This window comes from Phoca vitulina, unplaced genomic scaffold (genome assembly GCF_004348235.1).
Source record: "Phoca vitulina isolate PV1807 unplaced genomic scaffold, GSC_HSeal_1.0 scaffold12, whole genome shotgun sequence".
Lineage (NCBI taxonomy): Eukaryota > Metazoa > Chordata > Mammalia > Carnivora > Phocidae > Phoca > Phoca vitulina.
In genome coordinates this window covers 30,106,128-30,130,135 of record NW_022589715.1, presented here as the reverse complement: position 1 = coordinate 30,130,135, position 24,008 = coordinate 30,106,128, and the positions used below count along the sequence as shown (strand labels likewise).

Genomic DNA, 24,008 nt, shown 5'->3' with positions numbered 1-24,008 from the left:
CTCGCGGCTAGTAAGCAGCAGAGTGGAGTCCACAGCTGGGTCCGCTTTAGGCTAGAGGTGCACCACCTCACAGCAGGCACAGGCCACATATGGCCACGAGCCCTGCAAACAGCCCGGCCCCATGAGATGTGGTGCAAGTGGAAGACACTGCATTTCAAAGACGTGATAGGAAAAAAAAATGCAGAATATTGCACTAATTTTTAATACTGATTACATGTTGAAATAATTTAGATGTATTGAATTAAAATTAAAATCACCTGTTCGTATTTAATTTTTTCTTTACTGCCACCAGAACATCTAAAACGACTTATATGACTCACATTGTACTTCTACTGGACAGCACTGGTTTAAATCCTCTGGTTTTTACCAAGAAGCCCCTACTGCCTTCCTATAACGTAGCTCTGAGCAATACATACCTTGGACATCATTTAAAAAAAAGAATAAATAGCCTCACCTCTAGTAATGGGAATTTTGTTTCCTGATGAAGACTAATAATAATTTTAAATGCGGGGATGAAAAAAGGGTTCTAACTCATGTGCTGATGCCAGAGAATCTGCACGTAGCCTGCACCGGCGGTCCCTCCTCCCTGCCCATGCTGGGCTCTGCGGCATGCTGGCGGCATCTGGTATACCTTCTCAGGCAGAGGCTCTTTTCACATCACTGTTTGTACTCCCCATCCCAGTTCTTAACCTAACTAAAAATGGTTCCCAAATCAAATCAAAAGAGGAACTAGCTTTTTCCTCCTAAGGATGAGGCTTTTACAGGTAAGAAGTTAGGTTGAAAAATGTCACGCACGGAGTCTCCGGTGAAACCAGGAGCCTGCTGCACTTCCATACCTTTCCCCTGAGGAATGGTTGTCAGTGTGGGGTGCCCAGATCGTGTCGGGATGGGGTCCCAGCCGCCACAGGAGGACCTGAGGCTTCCCTGAGCCTTCACTGGGGAAAATCTGCCAACGGAGGCTCCTGACCTACTGCAACTGCTAACTTAAAGGGTTTGTTCTCTCTCAGGGTCGTCAATTTGTTATAATCATCATCATCAGCTGCAGGAGATACCCATTTCTAAACTGATTGCTTTCCATGTACCAGGCGCTGTGCGAATCACGTGATCCACATTATCTCAATTAATCTTCCTGCAATTCTTCTGAGGAACTGTTCTCTGTAAACGAGGAAATCCCAGCTCTGGACCTAGCTCCGGACCCAGGCAAGACTCATTCGACCACAGGCTCTGAAAGCAACACTGCAGAAGCCTGAGCGGCCCTGCCCTTCTTCCCTAGCCTTCCTGTGATATCCCCTCCACTTGCCATGGGGAGGGCGAGTCGGTCAGTTGCAAAAGTGCTAACATGGCATCATTTCATAGTTACTTAAATTACATGCTTTTAAAAGCACTCCCACACGATGACATGACAAATGGCACGTTTACCTGTATGCTGTAACTGGCCACACGTGTACAGGTTATGTGGTGTGACTTGTAAAACTAAGCTACAACAGGGGACAAAAGTTACGGATGGAATGTTGGCCTGAACAGCTCACTTCCTTGCCTTAATTGGTGTCTATCTTGGTGTTAATTGACTTTGAGTTAAGAAACTTTCATAGAAGTCGAGGAAAACTGACCTTTGGAGCGCCTTTGGTGACTTGTTGGGTAAATATGTCTTTAAGGACTTCATAAAATGCAGATTGTGTAAACACATACTCAGGAACTATTAAAAGCACTGGGTGGCTGGAGTAAGGCTCAAAGGTGGCCTTTAAGATTCCTGAGTACTCAGTAGTTGGACAATTAGGAAAATGAACATCAAGGATGTAATTACAATTTAGGAAGTGGATCTCCTGGCTTGCAGTCAGAGGAATCACCTGGGGAGCTTTTCAAAGATGCAGATTCCCTGGGCCATACCCCAGAGAGGCTGATCCAGGACGTCTGGGGGTGGGGGGAGGGGGGGCTGCAGACATGTGCATTTTTAACAAGCCAGCTAGACTACAGATGGACTAGGTGGCCCAGGACCAGCTTTGAGAAACACCAATTTCAATGCTATTAGCAGCTCATTCCCCTCCTTGCCTGTCCTTCTGCACCCGTGCCAGAGAATACCATCCAGGGAATACAAAACACTAGAGTACCTCACCTAGAAGTGGAGATTTCCTTCGGGAAAGGAGGGAATGCTCGTCCCTATCTGTGCCCAGCACACCAAGAGCCAGGAGGATACCTAAGTGCTCAGGCTAGCACAAAGAGGGCCTCCCTTTTTCCCTGTCACAGGGACAGAGGTCTACTGCTCTAAAGCCCACAGCAGCTGAGGGTGACCAATATATCCTGGGTCAGGCTCAGCATGAGCAGCATGTATTTTCGATGCAAACAGCCTGGTGCCTTTATACGGACCATGGCCCCCCACCACCCTAGACTGCACGAAGAGAGGCAAATATCACAATGTCTAAGAGTCGGCTGCATCTGGAAAAGCACCTCCAATTCTGGGCCCCCATTTTATGAGAGAGAGGGTTGAACCTGAACACTGATAAGGACACCGGGATAATGCCTGGCCAGCAGAAGACAGCAAGCACTGCCTTTGTGTATCAGCAGGGCGGTCAGAACTGCTGTGGACAGTGGTTCCATAGAAGAACTCGCCGACAATCAGAGCTGCATGCCCAAGTCACTGGGCACGCGGGGTCCTTATCACAGAAGTGTCCAAGTAGAAACTGAAGGGCCATCCAGCGTGGTGGAACCGGGCATGTTTCTCAGCTCCCTGAATTGGTAAGATCTTCGGATCCTTTCAATCCTGGGAGGGGGAGGAAAAGGGGGGGGTACTCTCATATGGACAACTGTGCCCTCGACCATGAATAACCCTATCCCCAAGAGCTTATCACAGCAGCTCATTATAACATTTGTTTTTTCTAGTGGACACAGAGATTACCAAATTAAGTATCAAATGTGGTGATGTGGTGACTTAAGTTTTCCCAAGGCCAGCAAGTGTCAAATCTATAAACAGTTTATGAATGAGTATAAATTTTCAACAATCAAGAATGAGTACTTGTTGGTAAGAGTTACTGTGTAGTTTATTGAAAAATTCACAAAATCTATATAAAAAGTTGCCAATATTCCCACTCTAGGGGCACGCCACCTCAGAAATGCTAACAATCCAATTTACACCAACATGCTACTAGTAAAACTACGTAAAGAGAGAAACATCAACTCTTAAAAACACCAAAAAAGGGCCTGACATTGTCAAGGAGCAGGTTGTTTCCTCATAGCCGTGCACTACGGCACACATTCACTCTCACACGTCTGAATTAAGTGATTCTTAATTTCACCCGCCAGTTTAGCAATCTGCTGGTCTCCAAATAGGGGAAAGGAGGAAGGGCAGACTGGCTTGTTTGGTTTTTACACGTGTGTTAGCACACTTTTTTGCATCATTATCCCACATGGTTGTCACAACATCCGGATCAGCATTCTTGTTCTACCTGAGAAGCACCGAGGCTCTCTGGATGCCAAGTGCTTGCCCAAGGCCATATCGGTTGGTCACTATGTAACGAGCTGACCCTCAACTCTGGTCTCCCTGGCTGGGAGGGGCTCATTGCCCCACCACCCAAAATCAAGACCAGTGGTGGTGGTAGCGCTCCTGCAAAGCTGTTTGGATCTTTAGCCCTTTCTCAGAGATTCCAACCCCTTGTCAAGACACATTAGTCTAGGGGGCACCTGGGTGGCTCAGTCGTTAAGCGTCTGCCTTCGGCTCAGGTCATGATCCCAGGGTCCTGGGATCGAGCCCCGCATCGGGCTCCCTGCTCCGCGGGAAGCCTGCTTCTCCCTCTCCCACTCCCCCTGCTTGTGTTCCCTCTCTCTCGCTGTGTCTCTCTCTGTCAAATAAATAAATAAAATCTTAAAAAAAAAAAAAGACACACTAGTCTAGAAAGAAATGCAGGAACCTTTAGAAGCCACACGACTGAGTGCCACTGGAGTAATCTCAAATTCAAATTCATCTGCCTCAAACTTCCGTGAAGGGAGCTTTTTTGAGGGGAGGAGCAGAGAGGGGATGTAGGGGACTAAGGGTAGACCGGAAACGAGCAACCTACAAAAGAGGATTCTAAATAGAAGATTCAGAGTCTGAGGTGCACAGGTCCAGACGGTCATGCTCCAAGCTGCCATTTTTCTGGAGTTCTTATTAAGCCATTAGTTGACTTCAGTCCCATTTTTTTTTGGTTTGATTTTTTTTTTTAATTGTGGCAAAATATACATAACATAAAATTTACCGTTCTAACCATTTTTAAGCATATGGTTCAGTGGCATTGAGTACATTTACATTGTTGTTCAAGACTGTGTCCCATTTTCTCCTAGTTCTGGGTGATAAGCTACAATCTTAAAACCTGGCATCAGTGTTTGTCAGAGACATCTGTTTTAAGTCACTGTATTTTTATTTCTAGGTAAAAGCATATGATTCTATAACTTTATTTTCCTTTAAATTCGAGCAAATAACAGTCTCACATTGATTTTTGCATTCAAAAATCAAATGCAAAAAACTATTCTTGTTTCCTGCAAAATAACTGGTTCCACTCCACTAAAGAAAACAAAACAAAACCTATATTTACTACTTTTATTAAAATAGCTAAATATGTATCCTAAAAGCAACTGCATTACATCACCAAGTTAATAGGGCGCTCAAGGTTTTAGCAAAACCTTTTTTAAAAATAATAAAAAACAGTCATAATTTTGGGCAGCTGTAGGTGATTTTTCATATGCTTTAGAATTTTTTTATTAAATAAAAGACCTCTTGGATCAGCAATTAGAATTTATTTTTTGTCTCTTATGATCTCGCTTCACATGTACCATTAATTTGGTATCTTCCTCCCTTAATAATGATTTGTTATCCAACTTAAATGAGTTGGAATCAAGAGAGAAGGGAAAAGGAGGAGGAACACTTCTCAGAACATTCCCATTTACAGATATGGAGGTGTGTTGCCTTCTGAATACCCTCCAAAATGGCACAGTAGGATAAATTAATGGTAGTGACAAGCTGGGGAGGTGGGGGGGGGGGTGTCTTTATTTATTTTTTTAGATATAATTGACATAGAACATTATGTTACTTTCAGGTGTATGACATGATTCGATATTTGTATATACTGTGAAATGATCATCACAATAAATCTAGTTAACATCTGTCACCCAGGATCTTTAAAAAGAGAAAATTTTCCCTAGCCATCTTGGTTGGTTACGACCCTCTAGGTTTGGTTGGGCATTCCCCACTTCCCCTCTTCCAAATCCTGATTAGTCTAAGGCACGTTAGAATCTCCTGGATTTACTTTAATAATGACACACAGAGTGGAGGTGAAATTCGAATTCAATTCGTCTAGGGATGAGAAAGGTTTAAGACTGGAAAGTAGGAAGGGCCATGCATCCTAAACAGCATCCCAAACCAACCCCAGATATGCTCCACCCTTAGGGCCTCTTGTTATATTGATAAATTGTCCTTGTTAGGACAGTCGGGGTTGGGGGGAGGTCTGTTTCAGGTTGCATGCCAGGGGTGGTGGGTGGTCCACACCTGTCTAATTCTCCTGGTCACTGCTGTGCTGCTCATTGTGGAATAAAAGGAATGTGGAAGGGGGATCCATCATTTACAACCAAACGACCCACATGGTTTGGATGATCCAGAAGCACTGAACTAGGAGCCTGAAACTCCGCATGGGAATCTTCAGGCTCACAAGGGACCCTTTTACTTTATGAGTGAGAAGAATGCCCAGCTGAAGGGGATTAACAAAAAGAAACAAAAGGGAGGGGTGGATAGAAGCCCAAGAGAAAGAAAGTTTTTAAAAATACAAGTTTCCTATCCTACACAAGCAGTAGAAATCTTGTTATCCCAGGGGGAGTCCTGAATGAAGACTATGGTTTCAAAGCAGGAATGGGAAATGGATTAAGTTTCACTGTGGCAAAGTAGGGTGTGTCCTCCCAGCCTGTCTGTGGGACCTCTGGCTCATGGGGATAGTGTCTTGGTTTGGAGATTATTTTGATTCTTCCTCAAGCCTAGGTTTCTACAAGCCCTTGGCTACAACACTACCTGTGTTTGGTACAGAGGATAATCCCAACTTTATCTGGGTTCAACCTATGGGGCAGTGACCTTAGAAAAACTTAAAGTAGAAAGCTACCATAAAAATGCTCTTATATGACCAGGTGGTCAACTCTTTCCTTCCCTCCTTAGCTGCAACAGCACCCGTTGGCTTAGAAGCATGCAGTGTTCTCACACTAATGTGCCAAAACCGCCACCCTTCCCATCCTGGCATCCACCTACCCCCACCCCACGAGACCTGCATATCAAATATTACTTCCTGCTGTCTATGACCACATTGCCTTGGCAGTTAACATCAAAAGCAAACACATGGGGAGAACAGAAGGCACTGCAGCTAGGGAGGAAGAACAAGCAGAGGTAATGTTTCAAAACTTTCTTGCTGGTGCCCAGGGGCAAAAACCTTGGAACATCACATGTATTTCAATTTTTCATCTAAGGGCTCATCTCCTCTCTCCCAGAAGGGCAAGCTGAAAGAGGCCCTCCTCTTTCTCTACTCCTAACCCTTTTGTCCCTGAAACACAACACGTGGAAGTCAGACCTCAGGACTCCTACCTGCAGTCTGCAGGTGAGCCACACAGGGACAGCATTTGGCAAGCTCATCCATTGCAACCTATTGCACAAGAGCTGACCAAAGCTAGCAATCTGTTCAGTGTTGATGGTTCACCATCTACATGGACCACGTTAACCCGAATTATTTCTACCATCTTTATCCTGTCTCCTGGGGGTTCCACAACTTGAAGACAGCAATTGTCATGAATGTTTAACACAGTGCCCAAAACAGGACTGGAACCAAGGCCAGATGACATCTGCTCACTGACATCCCAAATCACAGACTAGCGTGGTGACCCCAGTATACTCATTTGACCTCCCTGGACTGCAATTTACATGTAAAAGAAGGGAGCCGAGATGGTATTTTCCTAAGATCCTCTCCAGTTCTATAATTTTATGACCTAATTGCAACCATTTTACTCTACTGAGGAAGGGCAATATATCCTGTGCATCACAAGGGCAATCTCAACAGATCAGTGCTGTGTTTCTGCAGAAGTAACAATAGTAAAAACAAACAAAAAAACACTTACTTGGGTTATTCCCAAACTGTAAGTTTGATCTACAAAGCAATGTTCTGAATTTCACAGCACACTTGACCATCTTCCAATAAGCATAACGACACCCTCCTTGGGACAAAACTTTTTACAGCAATACCTACTGCATTTAATTAAGGCCAGAGAGAAAAGTCCTGCCCAGGTATGGCAAAGCAACAATTATTAGCAGCCTCCTTGACTCCAGCCTCGCCTGCACTCTCTAACTAGTTCAACTAATCTGAATTTACCAACATATCACATCATCACCTCTTTGTTTCAAAATCTTAAACAGCTCTGTCCTACCTAAAGAACAAATGTCCAAGGACCTGCTTTGTTAGCCTGGCACTCAACTTCTAAAGTTAACCTCAGCCAACTCAACCAGCTCTTTCTCTGAGCTCCCCCAGCATAAACCTAGAAAAGGAGTTTTCTACCTGTGGAAGAAACCTTTGGACAAGAGATGCCTCCTCCCTATATGGCTTGACCTGTGCCTCCCCACAAAATACCACCATCCCTATCTGAGTTCTCCAAAATTCAAGACCCACCCCGTTGTAAGTGAACTCTTCCCTGACTGGTGCAACAAGAAGTATTTTAATTTCTGCTTTGTATTTTTCTCTGTTTAAAAAAAGAATTCTGTGGCAATAAACACATGAAAAGATGCTCAACATCACTCATCATCAGGCAACTTAAAACTACAATAAGATACTACCTTACACCTGTCAGAATGGCTAGTATCAAAATAACAAGAAATAACAAATATTGGCGAGGATGTGGAAAAAAAGGAACACTCACGCACTGTTGGTGGGAATGTATATTGGTGCAACCACTATAGAAAACAGCATAGAGGTTCCTCACAAAAATTAAAAATAGAAATATCATACAATCTAGTAATTCCGCTACTGGGTATTTACCCAAAGAAAACAAAACTCTAATTCAAAAAGATATATACACTCCTATATTCATTGTAGTATTATTTACAATAGCCAAGATATGGAAGCAATTCAAGTGTTCATCAATAGATAAATGGATAAAGACGATGTGGTACACACACACACACACACACACACACACACACACACCATGGAATATTAGTCAGCCATAAAAAGGAAGGAGATTTTTGCCATTTTCAACAACATGGATAGACCTAGAGGATATTATGCTAAGTGAAATAAGTCAGACAGAGAAAGACAAATAGCAAATGATTTCATTTATATGTGGAATCTAAAAAACAAAATAAACAAAGCAGAAATAGACCCATAAAACACAGAGAACAAAATGGTGGTTGCCGGAGGGAGGTGGGTGGGGGAATGGGCAAAAGGGTGAAGGGGAGTGGGAGATACAGGCTTCCAGTTACAGAATGAATAAGTCACAGAGATGAAAGGTACAACATAGGGAATACAGGTAATGGTGTTGTAGGGTGACAGATGGCAGCTACACTTGTGGTGAGCACAGCATAAGGTACGGAGCTGCTGCATCACTATGTTGTACACCTGAAACTAATGAGACATTGTGTGTCAGCTATGCTCAATTAAAAAAATATATATTATGCTTATAAATAAATATGAATAAGTTTTTTTAACATTAACTCTCCCTGAAATATTTGGAACTAGAAGAGTCCTTCAATATTGTTATGTTATTCAACTCCTTTATTTTAGAGATGAGAAAGCAGAGTCCGGAGAAGCTCGGCATCTTAGGTCACATAGCAGGCTGGTGGCAAAGAAGGAATGGGCACCTAAGTTTCCTGACTCCCAGAGCTCTGTACACGTTAACAGGGTAGCCATCTTCTTTGCTGCTTGGTATCCATCCGAGAGCTTCACAGCACAGGTATTGCACAATGCTGACCTCGGGAGCTAAAAAGGGCAAGAACTGAAGACAGAGAAGACTCACGCCCCCAGCACTCCCTCCTTTAATCAGAAGATCCAACATCATGCCAAGTCTCTAGGGGAGATGTCCTGACTCATTTTCAACTTCTCTTCCTCCAACTAAACTTGGCCCTTACTTTCCCCAGACCTTCCAACCAATCCGCCCTGGAGTAGGAACACACCCTCTTGCGTATGCATCCCCTACAGAATGACCACACTTACATTCTTACATCCGGAAGGAGGGCCACAGGGATTCCCAATTTTCTAAGTATATAGACTCAAAGGGAGAAAATTCGGATACCAGCTCCCCTCCTCAGGGATTACAGTTGCATTTGTTAATGACTGTGAGTTAAGAAAAAATATACAACAAACACCCACCGTGAATTGGGTAGTATTTTAATGAGGTCATAGTTTATTATTCTATAAATGCAGCTATGTACATCGAAATAGAGTAATAGATACAAATGGGTGACATTATGTATTTGGTTCACAGACACTTGTAGTGTTTATGGGTTCTCAGACACTTGGTTGGGAACTGCTGGGTGGTGGCATCAGACCAAGACTTCAGATGGGGTATCTAAATGCTGGGGGGGGGGGGTTCTTTAGGCTCTCATCACCTTCCTGTCAAGAAAAACATGACAGGCTAATGAAGACACAACCAGAGGGTCATCAGTTCATTTCAGATTTCCCACCACATCCGCCCCCATGTTGCAGTTTTGCTATCATAAGTGTTGGGGTATTTTTAGTACCACTGTTTTGGGGGAACAAAGGGTCTCTCACTTACTTCAGTCCTCTGGTCTATTCTTGGCTTTCCTAGCAATGCTGCCTCAAGTGGAAAGCCCCATCCAGATTCACATTCCAGTCTTTTCCCCATCTCTCACCAGGAATCATCTCTAAAGAGTAAGCACTGACAAGTGATGGATAATTTGCATTTTAACCCTATTCAGATTTGGGTAAATGGTTTAATATGCATGCTAATATTCCATCATTATTCCAATTAAGGAAACTATTATGTTAAAGTGTTTAATCAGGAGAATTAAGGAGAACTCCAGACACCTAAAATTAACCTCTAATAGTCTTGACATTCATTTCATTTAGGTGCAATTTGCCAAGCTATAAGCAACTCCCTGCTTAAAACTTCTGCTTAGGCACGTGGGTATTCCTGATAAGACCTAAAAGCAATTCATTTCCTAACTAGATTGCTGTCTAAAAGAATAAACTGAAAGGGCTGCAATTTAAATACAATCAAATCCCCAAGCAGTCGCATTCCAGAAGACTTAAACACCATCATCTGGATCCCCAGGAACAACAATGCTATTCGCATCAGAAACAACACAACCACTTCCTCTTTCTCTGACCTTCTCTGTTTAATTACTTCCTGTGATTTCTTCTAGGGCCGTACACGCGCCTGCTTCCCAGGGCGGCAGGCTTTCCATACAAGACTGATTTGTCTGGAAGGTGCAGAATGCCAGCTGACCATAGACTTTACATACAGTGCTGGGACTTTGAATTTCTTTTTAAATGATGGATTTCTTGGGCCTCCTGGCATTCACCAAGAACTTTTTTTAAGCTGTAAGAAAAAATTCTTCCAGCACATTCCCATCTAAAGTCAAGCTGTATCTCAAAGCTGGAAACCCTGCCAGGGTTGGAGAAGTGGCTGCTTGATAATATCTCTCCATGAATAAGCACCACCTTCTCATCCAATGAGCTTCGTCAACAGATTCCAAATGCCAAGTATGTGAAGTCGACTTTGAAGACACAGACCTGGCAGCTGTGAGCTTACTACCATCACAGCCATAGAGAGGCCCTTGCTACTCATAAATTGTTATCCATGGATCAGCAGCACCAGCAGCACCTGGAAGTTTATTAAAAATGCAGAATCTGGGGGCACCTGGGTGACTCAGTCGTTAAGTGTCTGCCTTCGGCTCAGGTCATGGTCCCAGGGTCCTGGGATCAAGTCCCGCATTGGGCTCCCTGCTAGGCGGGAAGCCTGCTTCTCCCTCTGCCTCTGCCTCTCTCTCTCTCTCTCTCTGACTCTCATGAATAAATAAAACATTAAAAAAAAATGCAGGGTGCCTGGGTGGCTCGGTTGGTTAAGCGACCGCCTTCGACTCAGGTCATGATCCTGGAGTCCCGGGATCGAGTCCCACATCGGGCTCCCTGCTCAGCAGGGAGTCTGCTTCTCCCTCTCATGCTCTCTCTCTATCATTCTCTCTCTCTCTCAATAAATAAATAAAAATCTTAAAAAAAAAAAATGCAGAATCTGAAGGACACCTGGGTGGCACAGTGGGTTAAGTGTCTGACTCTTGGTTTCGGTTCAGGTCATGATCTCAGGGTCCTGGGATTGAGCCCCAAGTTGGGCTCCACACTCAGTGTGGAGTCCACTTGAGATTCTTTCTCCCTCTCCCTCTGCCCCTCCCGCTTGTGTTGTCTGCCTGTTTGTCTCTCTCTCTCTCTCTCCCTCGCAAATAAATAAATAAATCTTTTTTAAAAACACAGAATCTGAGGCCTTACTAAATCAGAATCCTCACTTTGCAAGACTCCCAATGCAAGTTCAAGTTTGATCCTCCTCTCAAAATAGCTAGGCTAAAACACAGGTTCAGAATAGTGTGCATTATTATCCATTCTGCTCATTCAGATTTTCAAGGATAAGGTGGCTAGTTCTTTTTCCCAAAGAGGTATCTGTAAAGTCGCTCTTTTTTTTTTTAAGATTTTATTTATTTGAGACAAAAAGAGTGAGAGAGAGAGAAAGAGAGAGAAGGAGCAGGAGAGGGGGAGGGAGAAGCAGACTCCCCACCAAGCAGGGAGCCTGATGTGGGGCTCGATCCTGGAACCCTGGTATCATGACCCAAGCCAAAGGCAGATACCCAACCGACTGAGCCACCCAGGCCTCCTAAAGTTGCTCTTTATATCAGTACAGAAAAGGCCACCTCTGTGGGCACTGCTTTCCTACTTCACAGAGCTGAAAAGGAATGCAAGAAAGAAATGTCACCTCACAGTTTTGCGGTATTTTCAGGATTCAGAGTGAGTTCTAACTTCATTTGCTCAACAGTAATATAAGTCAAGCTGTACACACAATTTTTTTATATAAGAAAACTAAAGCTCTACGAAGTTATGACACGTAATATTCTATAAACATGGGATCTGAAGTTAAAGGACCTGGATTAAAAATAACAAATTCTGCTCTGTGACCTCAGACAAGATACTTAACCTCTCTGAATCTTCTCCTTGCCTGTCAGACATATTCTACCCATGTGTGAGTACACAAGTACGTGTACACACAACACACACACATACACACACACACACACACACACCCCTAAAAATAACTTGAAGAGCTCGTTAGGGGATTCTGGGAAGGGCATGTAGTACCTTTAATGCTCCGGATGAAGAGCCCCCCCACCCCAAATTTGGGAATCCCAATGCCTGCAGCTCTAGGAGGAACCCTGCAGAATCAAGGGAAGAAAGAAAAAACAACTCTGAGAGTCAATCATCAAGGTGATGCTGTCCTCATACCCCTAGGGCATATGAAAGTGCCTAGCACCTGAGAACATAAGCTCCCTAAGGCCAGAGACTCGCTCTGAGTCACAGCTCTGGTACTGTCTGGCAGATTCAGTGTCTGGTGCATTAGGTGCAGTAAGTGAATGGCCCTCAACAGCTAGCCACTCCCTTTCCTCAAGCCTCACCACCCCGGTTATTTATTTTACCCAATAAAATAATTAATACATGGCTTTGCAATTAGGGTCCAAGTATCTTCTTTTTTTTTTTTTTTTAAGATTTTATTTATTTATTTGAGAGAGAGAGAGAGAGAGAGCACACGAGTAGGGGGGAGGGGCAAAGGGAGAGGGACAAGCAGACTTCCTACTGAGTGGGGAGCCCGAAGTGGGGCTTGGTCTCAGGCCTGAGAACATGACCTGAGACAAAGGCAGACACTTAACCTACTGAGCCACCCGGGCACCCCTAGGGTCCAAGTATCTTCTAAAGTCAAGTTCTTTCTTTTCTTTTCTTTTCTTTTCTTTTCTTTTCTTTTCTTTTCTTTTCTTTCTTTCTTTCTTTCTTTCTTTCTTTCTTTCTTTCTGTCTCTCTTTCTTTCTTTCTTTCTTTCTGTCTCTCTTTCTCCCTTTCTCTCTCTCTCTTTCTTTCTAAAGATTTTATTTATTTGACAGAGAGAGAGAGACAGTGAGAGAGGGAACACAAGCAGGGGGAGTGGGAGAGGGAGAAGCGCAGGCTTCCCATGGAGCAGGGAGCCTGATGCAGGGCTCGATCCCAGGACCCCAGGATCATGACCCGAGCCGAAAGCAGATGCTTAACCATCTGAGCCACCCAGGTGCCCCTAAAATTAAGTTCTTTAGATTCAAAGTCTACCACGCTCTGAATGGACACCTGTAGTCTAGTACCCCCTGATTCTCCTTAGTGTAAAAGACATCTAAGAATGGATGGAAAGGACCTCAAAGCTAGTTTAAAAACAGCAGACTCCAGATCTGAAACCTGTTTATACACAGGTTAATGAAAAGACGACTATTAGGCCTTCAGGCCCAGAAGTAACACTGAGCCAATGCATACTCTCCTGGCAGAACAGACCCGTTTTGGAATTTGAGTCTGAGAAAAATCACAGATTTGATTTAACCTATTAAGTGAAGGAGAAAGATTTAATTACTATATGAAGACTATATTCACACTTTGCAACTTTAAAGATCTATAAAAATGAGTAAAATTCCTGGGATGCTGATGATTAAATTAAACCCCTGATCTAACATTCACTTTGTTTCTTGGCTGAAAATATAAAAAACACCAACACGGCAGGCGAGTAGACAAAAACTCACTCCTCAGGGAACCTTCAGCCAACCCTCCCCCACACCAACCCAACCCATACCAAGCCTATTGACTCTTAGGAACAATCTGAATGACACTGGTGATAGGATTTCTGGACCACAGACAGGAATGGCAAGAAAGCCGAGGCTGCTACCACTATAGGTAAGTACACTGACAGTAAGAGAGGAGGCCAGCTTCTCTAAAACATGAAATCTCAAAAAGATAGCCAACGAGGATCACTGAGTAAAAGGGCCAATAGTCAGCGGGGCATTACTGATATTACAGCACCAACTCAAGTGCTACCTAGGTCCCACCAGCACGGTTCCGGAAAGCCGAATAAAAAGCAGAACATGACTTCGAGGCTCTAATTCTCCTCCTAGAAACCCCCTTGGGCAGGTCACTTCAGCTCTTACAGGCCTAAAGTGAGAATCTTGTTCCTTGACTCAAAAGGTTGCTGTGAAGGTAAAATATTGCGAATGGATATCCTCTACCTTGTAAATTCTGAAAATAAATCCTACCTTGCTACATGATATGAGACACTGGAGGTGGGTGAGTCCCACTGAATTCCCAATTCCTCAGGCACTGTGCTGAAATGCTTTACCTTCATGATTTCATTTTCACTTTTTAACAGCCTATGAATTAGACAGCAGAGTGAGCTTCACTTACATTAACCCAGGGCTCCTGGCTTAAAACACCTGCCAGGGGCCCTTGGTCAGTAGAGGACAGAAGCACAGTATGACCCCAAAACCATCGCAGTCTGCCCCTCCTTGGACATTTTGAAAAGGCAACCTCAAAATCTTTTTGGATGTAGGTACAGTAAGAATAATAGTTTATATTTTGATATAAGGTAAAATTACTTTTCAATTAATGAATATTTGCTTTAATCAATCAATAAACATTTGCAGAAAGCCTACTATGGGCTCAGCACTCTGTAAGACTATGGGCATAAGGCTTCATAAGCTATTATTCCCAACACCAGAAGGGCAGCTAACCTTCTTTGTGCATTCTCAGGGTGGGATGCAAATACAAACTAAGTAGTGCTTATCTGAAAAATCAATACTGGAAGCCAGAGCCAAAGCAATGCAAGGAGAAAAAGAAGAGGAATAAGTAATGAAAATGAAGAGACAAAGATGTCATTGCCAGATGAACTAGGAAAGACAATTAAAAACTTAACCTGATAATTAAGTTTAAGCACTTAGGAATGGACCACAGGGAATATATCTAAGAATGAAAACAACCAGATTTGAAAAATCATTATATATCAGTACACACAGGAGACAAAGCCATACATTTCAGAAGCTGCCCGTGTTCTAATCCCTTCAATCACCAGCTCTGAATGCCAGGATGAAGTCTGAATCCATTTCTTCACCTCTGTGCTCTGAAGTGAGTGCAAAAGTAGGTATTTTGTGTTTAAATAAATATTAAACTACCCTTTGAGAGTAGCATAAATGACACATACAATTTGCTATCTTGTGTACCACATGCCCCATGTGAACACACTGCTGACAGAGTTTGCCAGAGAAATTGGTTATAAAACAGTTGGTACTTGAGTGAACTCCTATGCCAGTTATTATCAAGTATGTTACTAAGATCCTGGTCTGACTTCCTTCCCATGACACGAGACACATACCAAGCTGCAGTAACAATGCTTCATGCCCGCCCAGCGTGAGCGCACAGAAAACGCTTTTTGCTCCACAGGGCACTGTGTGCACCAGTGCAAAATATTCCTTCTACTCCAGTGACCACAGGCCCTTGAAAATGCCTTAAAAAATCATCAATGTTCTAGCCTTACATATTGATTAAAAAGAAGCGTTTACAAGAGTTTATCAATATGACTGGGCCTCAAAACAAACAAACTAAACCAGCCCAATTTACTTGAGAAATCAAGCCAAAAAAAACCACACACCAAAACTTGCTGCTCTGCCTCTTTTATCATCTTGTTCAGTTTCTGAGGGTTTTGCTGTCCGACTGTGTATTTGTGTCCAGCCCGGTAATATAGGAACTATACCAATACTGGTGTTCATCAGCACGGCTGTCTCCCACTTCGAGTGCTGAGACTCCATCAGAACCCCGCAGCTACTGCAAATTGTTAATATTGTGATTTCCGCAGAGATTCTCCTGCAGAGGCAGAAACATAGGCCCTGGCTTATTGCAGTCAAGATCTTCCACTTCCCAACTCCCACAACAGTGATTGGAATCAAAATGGTTTTGAGCTGTCAATCACAGATCACCACTACCAAGACAGTTCTGCACCCAAGTCCCACAAAATGTGGTAAGGGTTTCATGTGAACGCGGAGTTTCTCAGAGGGGGCTTATACACACTAAGTTAACCAAATACAACAATTATAATTATTGTATTCGTTGGTAGGGACAAAGCATTTTAAAATAATTAAATCCATTTTTTAATTCAACAGACATTTATTAAGCAACCATAATGTGCCCAATGGTATTGGGCCAACAACTAGAAAACTAAGCAGTTGAGAGGTGATCCTGAATCCAAGAAGCTCATATTCTGGTAAGAATCTAGCTGGGTATAAGCCCAACTCTAAATGGTGAGAACTGCCATACACTGTGGGGGAAAATGCTATAAAGAGCCCTCAGTTTTGACGTAAAGAGTGGAGGGGAGGAAAGACTAGGAGGATCTCATAAAAGGAATGGCCGCAGAACTGGTGGGAAGGGGGAATGAGCAGAAATTAACTTGTTGAAGGGAAGGAAGAAAGAAAATTCCAGAATAAAGAGCAGGAGTAAGCAGACTGTTGAGGCAGAACAGTTTTGATATTTGTACTGATTCACTTTTATATATTTTATTTGGTTAAAGGAAATGGAAAGCAGAGGGGATCAGCTATAGCTAGAAAGGAGGGAGCACTTGCTAAATCCTCGTGAAAACAAGCCTAGCAGATGGAGAGAAGTGAAAGCCCACCACCTAGAAAGATGTATGGCCTCGAAGTAGGCACTTAACTTTATACAATGACAATGTCCTGGCTTACAAAATTTTGTTAAGGTCTTTCCAAGTGTCTTGTCTTGCTTTCAACATCTTCTGAGGAATGGACCAAGATTCCAATTCTGCATAGCCAACTCCGTGTTTTTAACATTTAAGGATTCTATTCCTATGGAGTAGAAACTTCCCTTTTTAAAGGCTAATGCGAAGAAACTGGATCACTATTTGTTTTACCAGGTCTAATTTCTACAACCGTTATTTCAACGAACGTACAGCTACCATCCAGCAATAACCAACTCTTGAATTCACACTCCTATTATCTTAAGGTGTATCACAGAATTCTCAAGCCCAAGTTTATTTAAATTCACTTTAATTCAGTATGTGCCTCAGCAATTTCAGAGAAGATAAAGGAAGCGGAAAAAATTATGGCAATGACAGATTGTCACCAATTCAAAAGAATCAAGGACAGCATGACTGACAGAAACAGTGTGAGCTCGGAAGTCAGAATGACTAAGGCTGGCCAGCCTGTCCTCTCCTGAGAAGGTACCTCACAGTGGTTAAAAACAGTCCTTCCTGGGTCAGGTGGCTGGAGTCAAAGCCTAGCTCCTTCATTTACTAATGATATGACCTTGGACAAGTTACTCATCTTCTTTGGACCTCAGTTTCCCCCTCTATAAATGGAGGTAATAATACCCTATCTACCTCAGAGGACTACTGAGAAGACTAATGAGTAAAATGCTATAAAAAAAAAATGTTTGCTGTCTTAGGCAAGCAACTTTACTTAAGCTTCCTCATCAGTTAAATAGGGTAACTCCAGGGCACCTGGGTGGCTCAGTCAGTTAAGCCTCTGACTCTTGATTTCAACTCAAGTCATGATCTCAGGGTCGTGATTTCAGGGTGGTGGGATCAGCCCACACCACACTGGGCTCTGCGCTCAGCGGGGAGTCTGCTTGAGAGTCTCTCCCTCAGCCCCTCCCCACCACTCTTGCGTGTGCACTCTAAATAATGAATGAGTGAATGAATAAAATCTTTTAAATAATAATAAAATAAATGGGGTAACTCCTTCTTCATAGGATTATTTGAAAATTAACAAGCTGAGCCTCTAAGAAACCTATCCCAGTGCCCTGCTAAGAGCCAACACCAGACACCTGATTTATGCTTGGTGCTCAACGGTAAGCTTTACATAGGCTATCTCATATAATTTTCACAGCAACTCCATGAAATTGCTAAAATTCACTCCCATTTTATTCACTCAGATTAAACCAAGGTGAAAGGTAAGTAACTTGCCTTAGATCGGAAAGTGAGCAAATGGCTGAGCCTTGAGCCTTAAGTTTAAGTTAAATGCATTTAACTCAGGATCTTTAATTGGCACCTTGCTGAAATGACAGTTGTAAAAGACATTTTTCAGTCAGTTGGGCTGAATGTCAAAGACAACGGGAATGACTCTTAATTTTGTAAAGTGTGATGATGGTATTATGGTTTCATGGAAGAGTATTCTCATCTTTTGGGAAGTAAGCTCAACTATTTAGATATAAGAAATTCTGATGTCTAATTTCTTTGAAATGGCTCAGTAAAAATATTTAAGTTTTTTTTTTTAATGGAAGACCTTTCAACATTAGGAAAAACATGACTAAGAACAAAGCTTACAAGTCCATTCTCAGCAAGATATGTGTTGCTGAGAAGAGTATATGAGAGGAACAGAATAGCTAAACGGTAGGCTCATTTCTCCTGTGTTAAGCTCACTTGAGAAGGGTTTCTTCATTTTGTCAACAAATTTCCAAATCATTCATGACCATAATCAAATGCTTTAAAGATACAGACAAAATGCATATGATCAAAAAAATTTTTCCACTCATACAAAAGATAATTTTCAATAGTTTGTTGATGGTTTTTACTTTTAAGTTATTTTAAAAAATCTGTAGAATTGTAAATCTTAACATGCATTTGTAGCTGGAGTGGGATCAGAGGAGAAGGGTCAGAGTATTTTCTGTATGGAAGCTATTTTTTAGGACAGTCAGCAAAAAGAGCAGACAAGCTTTCCTGAACTATCATATATTTATTAGAGAAGTTTTAAATCGACATGGAAAAGAGCATGAGAAGACAAACATTTATTATTTTTTAAAATTAGGCACTATTTTGCCTGTTGCAAGATTCTGACTTACTGTACTCTGATGCTAAGCATATTAATTATGTATCTGTATCATTTAATAAAAGCCTTAAATATGGACTATCAAGAAAATCTATTTTACCTAAGGTATAACTACTTCCCCCGTAGGTCCCCAATTTGAAGTCACAAATTGCTTTATTTGTAACACACCTTGTCTACTTCCAAAAGGTATCTGTAGGACTTCAAACATAAAGCCATTAGAAAAGAAAATAAAAGATCAAAATTCATACTAGAGGAAGGGTAAATAAATCTAGCAAAAGCTAGGCTAACTATGACTACTGTAATCAAGCAATAATTTTAGCTCTGAGCTTCCAGACAGTGGTTGCAAAAAATCCCATCAACAAAAAGGCAATCACAGCAAGCTCTGCAACCCAGAGAGAAACCTTCTTCCAAGCATTAACATTTAAAAGGAATTTTTCAGATGGGTCATTACATAAGAACTTGAATAATATAATGGACAGTGTCCACAAATGGCAGTTTACAGCCCATGCAGCCCATGTTCTTACGGGCTTACATTTCATGTCTCATGCCAAGGTCATTACATTAAAAGTAATCCCGGGAAGGCCATTTCTGCACTGGGCTAAGGCGCCACAGCTTTCTGATTCTCTAACTGAAACCAGAACCTGTCCTCAAATACCCATTGTCTCAACTGGGCTTCTGACAGCAGTCGGGGTGGCCAGTTCCATGCTGAACTTGCTCTGAAAGCATGAAGCAGACATAGTCATTTCTTGCTGGTGATTCCACCCCAAATCCTTTTGCTTTGGCTATCAAATGGGGTAGGATGCAAAGCTGACATGCTGCGGGTGAAAAGGGAGAGGCCAGGCCAGTATTCCCAAGGGATGGAGCCAAGGAACCCAACGCAGGGCGAGTGGAACCAATCTCCAACAAGAATCCCGAAGTCCAGAGCAAGGCAACGGTCCCTCCCTGCTACTCTGCTATTTGTGTGTGCAAGGACAAGGGAGGACCTATAAAACCACTTGTCTATTAGTCAAGTCGGAATGGGGGCAAGGCCCAGCAGCATATTTCTTCCCCAAAAGAGCAACTTTTTTTTTCATTTTATCGTTTCAAGATACACTCTATGAAGGCAAAGCAAAATGTTTAAAAAGACCAGCACAGGTGGTGGGACCGCAGCGACATGCACACCAGGCGGCATGCTCTCCAGCTGCGGGTGTCTGGCAGACCAGGGGTTACAGCAGTCAAAGATCCCTGGGGACCACAGGAAGGAAATTCCCTTTCCCAAACACGAACCCTCTCAACACCCTCTCCCGCCCAGCCTGGCAACAGCAGACGCCAAAGGATAAAGGGGCATTAAAAAAAACAACAAAAAAAAGTGAAGTAGATTCTTAAGAGTAGAGCACAGCATTCTGTCACCTGCTGCAAGAAAAGCCCTCCCCGTCACCCAGCCCTGAGTCACTTCCCCTCTCTGCACTGACTTGTCAATGCTCGCAGGGGCAAGAGACCCCGGGCCTCGAGAGCAGATACTCGCAGCCCCCACGACCCCTCAGACACGCTCTCTGGGCCTCCCCCCACGGTGCGTCCCAGCGGCTACCAACCGGCTCTTTGCGCCCAAGCCAGCGCCACTGCTACCTTAGCTAATGGCAGCTCTGAATGAAAGGAGCCGAAGCAGGCTCCGGATTTATGAATGTGCAGGGGAGGAGGGGAGGGATATCATGTGACAATAAAGGAGAGCGTCTTATTCACAAAAAAAAAAAAAAAAGAAAAAGTGGCTGGTGGCGGGCACAGCCACTGAACAGCGGCGTCGGCCGCCGTGCGGTGACCACTCGGACCCGAAGCCGACGACCTCAGGCGCCGGACCCAGGAGCCCTGCCTCCGCTTCTCCCCTGATTGGAAACGCCTCGGGCGGGGGTGAGAGAAAGCCAAACCCGATTCCGAGACCGCGAGGCTGGAGGGAGCCTCATCTTGGACCGGGGCTGGAAAACGGCACCGATCCCGCGGAGGGAGGCGGGTCAGCCCCGGAGCCCCTCCAGCGGAGCGCCCCGAGCATTGTTCCCCTCGGGCCCGCGGGCCGGGCACGCATGCCTGTGCACGCGCGCACACACACTCGCACACAGATACACACACACACACACACACACACACACTGGCCCGCAGCACATTGCCCCGCACGCTCCCGCCCGCCCCCGCAGCACACGACTCGGATCCGCCCCCGAGCGGCCCCGATCCCGCGGGGCGCCTATCCCGAGCCCAAAAGCGCGTGCACACACGTTCACACGCGCCGCGGGACCCCTCCGGCGGCTCCCGCACCGCGACCTGCCTGGGGATCCCGGCTCACGCAGACCCCCGCGCAGCCCGCGCCCAGTCCTCCCCTCGCTCCACCGTGTTTTTTATGAATGAAAATGTGGTATGCAAATGAGAGCGATTCAAGAAAACGAAATGGCGGAGCCTGGGCCCCAGTGGGCTGCCTAAGGGACCGGGGGGCGAGCGGCGGGGCAGGAGTCACAAAGTCACTATGTGAAAACCCACCGACCCCAGGAAGCCGGAGCGGGGGTGTCAGGTCTTTCGCTCCGGCCGCGGAAGATTTCGGGGGGGGGAGGGAGTGTTTGTGAGTCCCCGAAGGAGCGGGGACCGCCCCGAGGTCACCCGCGCGCCCTTGGCCCCCGCCGCGGCCACCAGCCCGCCGACTCAAGGCGCGCCCCCGCCGGCCCTCAGCAGTCTTTGCCCCCTCCTCACTTCAACAACAAGGGGGGGAATCTTGCATCCCAAAGCCCACAGGCCGGCTAGTAGCTGCACCCCACGCCAAGTTCACCCAAGCAGCGTCCCCGCCTGCGTCCTCAGCCCCGTCCCCCACGCTGCCCCCGCGGGGCACCCTCGTCCCACCCCGCGGCCAAACTTACTCGTCCGGGTGTGTTTCTTCGGTCATTTTCCTGTTCACCTAGACGCCTGTCCCGCGGCGGGCAGCTTTGCTCCCTTCATCTTCCTGTCCGCTCACCCCCCTTCTTCACATCTCCGGAGATCGCCTGATTTGGTTGGGGAGGGGGAGCGGCGAGAGATGAAGGGGCGCCGCAGAAGGCAGAAGGGGAAGCAGGCGATAGGAGCGCGGGGTGAGGTTTAGGGAAGGGGTGCAAAGGCAAGCTGCGGGAGGAGTGAGCGCCGCAGCGCCCGGGGCTCGGCAGGAGGGGCTCCGGAGGCTCGGCAGCGAGCAGAGGGGGAGAGATTTGGGCAGGGGACGGCGGTGGGGGAGACGACGAGAAAAACAAGCGCGCCGTGGAGCGGCGGGGACTGCTGAGAGGAGGAGGAGAGGAGGGCCAGCCGCGGGTGGGGGCTCGGTCCGGGGTCGCCCCCGGGGGCCTGGCCAATCACGGTTCCGGGGAGCGGTCGGCGGCCGGGGGAGGTGCGCCTGGGAGGCGGTGCAGGGCGCCCCGTCCGAGCCCCATCTCTCGACTCCACCGATTTACTCCATATTGGATTCTCACCGCCGCCAACAGGAGGAGGAAGTAGGGCGGAAGCGATGACGTCTTCCCAGCGGCCAGAGGTGGTGGAGTGCAAAAAGCTTCCTACTTGCGACCGAAAGAAAAAAAAAAAAAGGGAGAAAAAAAAAAAACTTTGTCCCGCCTACTGAGCATGCTCGGCTTCCTTTCCCCCTCCCTCCTGGCTTCCACTCCCGGAGGAGCCTCGGAGCGGAGTTGTTTGTGCGGCGTCTGTCTGGCTCCGGATCCTTTTTCGCCAACGCTCCGGGTTTTAAGAAGCCGGAGAAAAGGGAGGAGGCAGGAGCCGGGGACTCGCACACATCTGGCTCCAGTTTGGTTCCCTCCCTCCATCGAAACCCCTGGATTAAAAATGGTGGGGGACGGGGGTGGAGACGCTGAGTTGAGGGGAGGCCCAGAGGGGTGTTTGGGCTCAGAGGACCCAACTACCCTCCACAGTGCTGCGGGAGGGTGGGGACGGCACAGGTGTTTTGCCAAGGTTCTGAATGGCAGAGGCTTTTCAATTGCTCATGAATCTTGTGATCTGTTTTGTCTTGCTAGTGGAGGGGGCATTTTCGAGGAATCATTGTACATTAAAAAAAAAAAAAAGGCAAATCCAACACAGCCCAGAAACGTTTGCATTTCAGTAGAAATGATGGACTTCTTCGGATTAAAAGGTAAACCCAAATACATTTTAAAAATTATTTAGTAAACCTCTCTCATGTTGGAGGATGGCTCTTGTCCCAGACCCTTGAAGGCCATAGTTACTGGGCCAGAGGTTACCAGCCCAGTGGGCTTTTGCACAGATGAGGAGATAGAGAGCTTCTGGATCACATCCCCCCCCCCCCCCCCCCCCCCCCCCCCAGTTTGTCTTTAAATGATTTTTCTTGTTTTGGCCCCAGGACCGCGGGGCTGAGTGGGCCCATACTCTCCAAAGCAGCACTGTCTGGGCAATGGATAAGGCTGGCTTCCTTGGCATGCAACCTGTGCAGTTGCACAGGGATCTTTACTTGGTTTGATGTTCGGCTGTTGCAATTTTGAGATTTTTTATAGTGTTGGAACAAGGGGCTCCACACTTTTACTTGCAGTGGGTCCCACAAATTACATAGCTGTTCAGTATTTCCTTCGGGGGGGTCTTGCAAGAGAGCAAGAGGTAGAGTCCCTGCCCCTTCCTGCTCTCCAAGCACAGTACATTTTTCCACCCCACTGAATGTGCCAAGAGAACATGCTGAGATTTTAACCAAATAGCAGCCACTGAACAAATTAAGAAATTAAATATATGCCTCAAATGTAGTATACCTAAAGGGTATATGTATGCATTTAGAGAGCCACAAGTGTTCCAAAGATAGTAACAGTATCACCTTGAGTCAAGGAGAAACTAGTGGTTTACCCTAGGCTTCATGCCTATCACAACCATGATCTTTGTGGACATGGATTGGGGTTCACCCACCTTTGATGCTGAGTGCTGGTGTGTAGTGCTGAAAAGGGAACTAGACAAGGGAGAAACACCTGGGTTTGTTTTTTTCGTAGCAGGCCTGAGACCTTGAGTGAGACTTTTAGCAGTCCTTCAGTTTCTTTATAAAACAGGGATAACAAGGACAATCTTGTCTTTCTCAGGTTTTGAGGCCATTGAGAGTCTCTGAGAAAGCAGTGAACAAAGGAGCATCTCATTGTTCTCTAAATCCCCATAA

At 45.2% G+C, this 24,008-nt stretch overlaps 1 protein-coding gene across 1 annotated transcript in view; it reads right to left on the bottom strand.

The window, feature by feature from the left end:
- Nucleotides 1–22,410, bottom strand: part of SPRED2 (sprouty related EVH1 domain containing 2) — a 115,006-nt gene extending 92,596 nt beyond the window's left edge. Inside the window, exon 1 of the mRNA XM_032410834.1 lies at nucleotides 21,748–22,410. Within this exon, the coding sequence (XP_032266725.1) occupies nucleotides 21,748–21,773 (26 nt within the window). The 5' untranslated portion in view covers nucleotides 21,774–22,410. The remainder of the gene's footprint in view (nucleotides 1–21,747) is intronic.
- Between the last annotated feature and the right edge of the window lie 1,598 nt (nucleotides 22,411–24,008).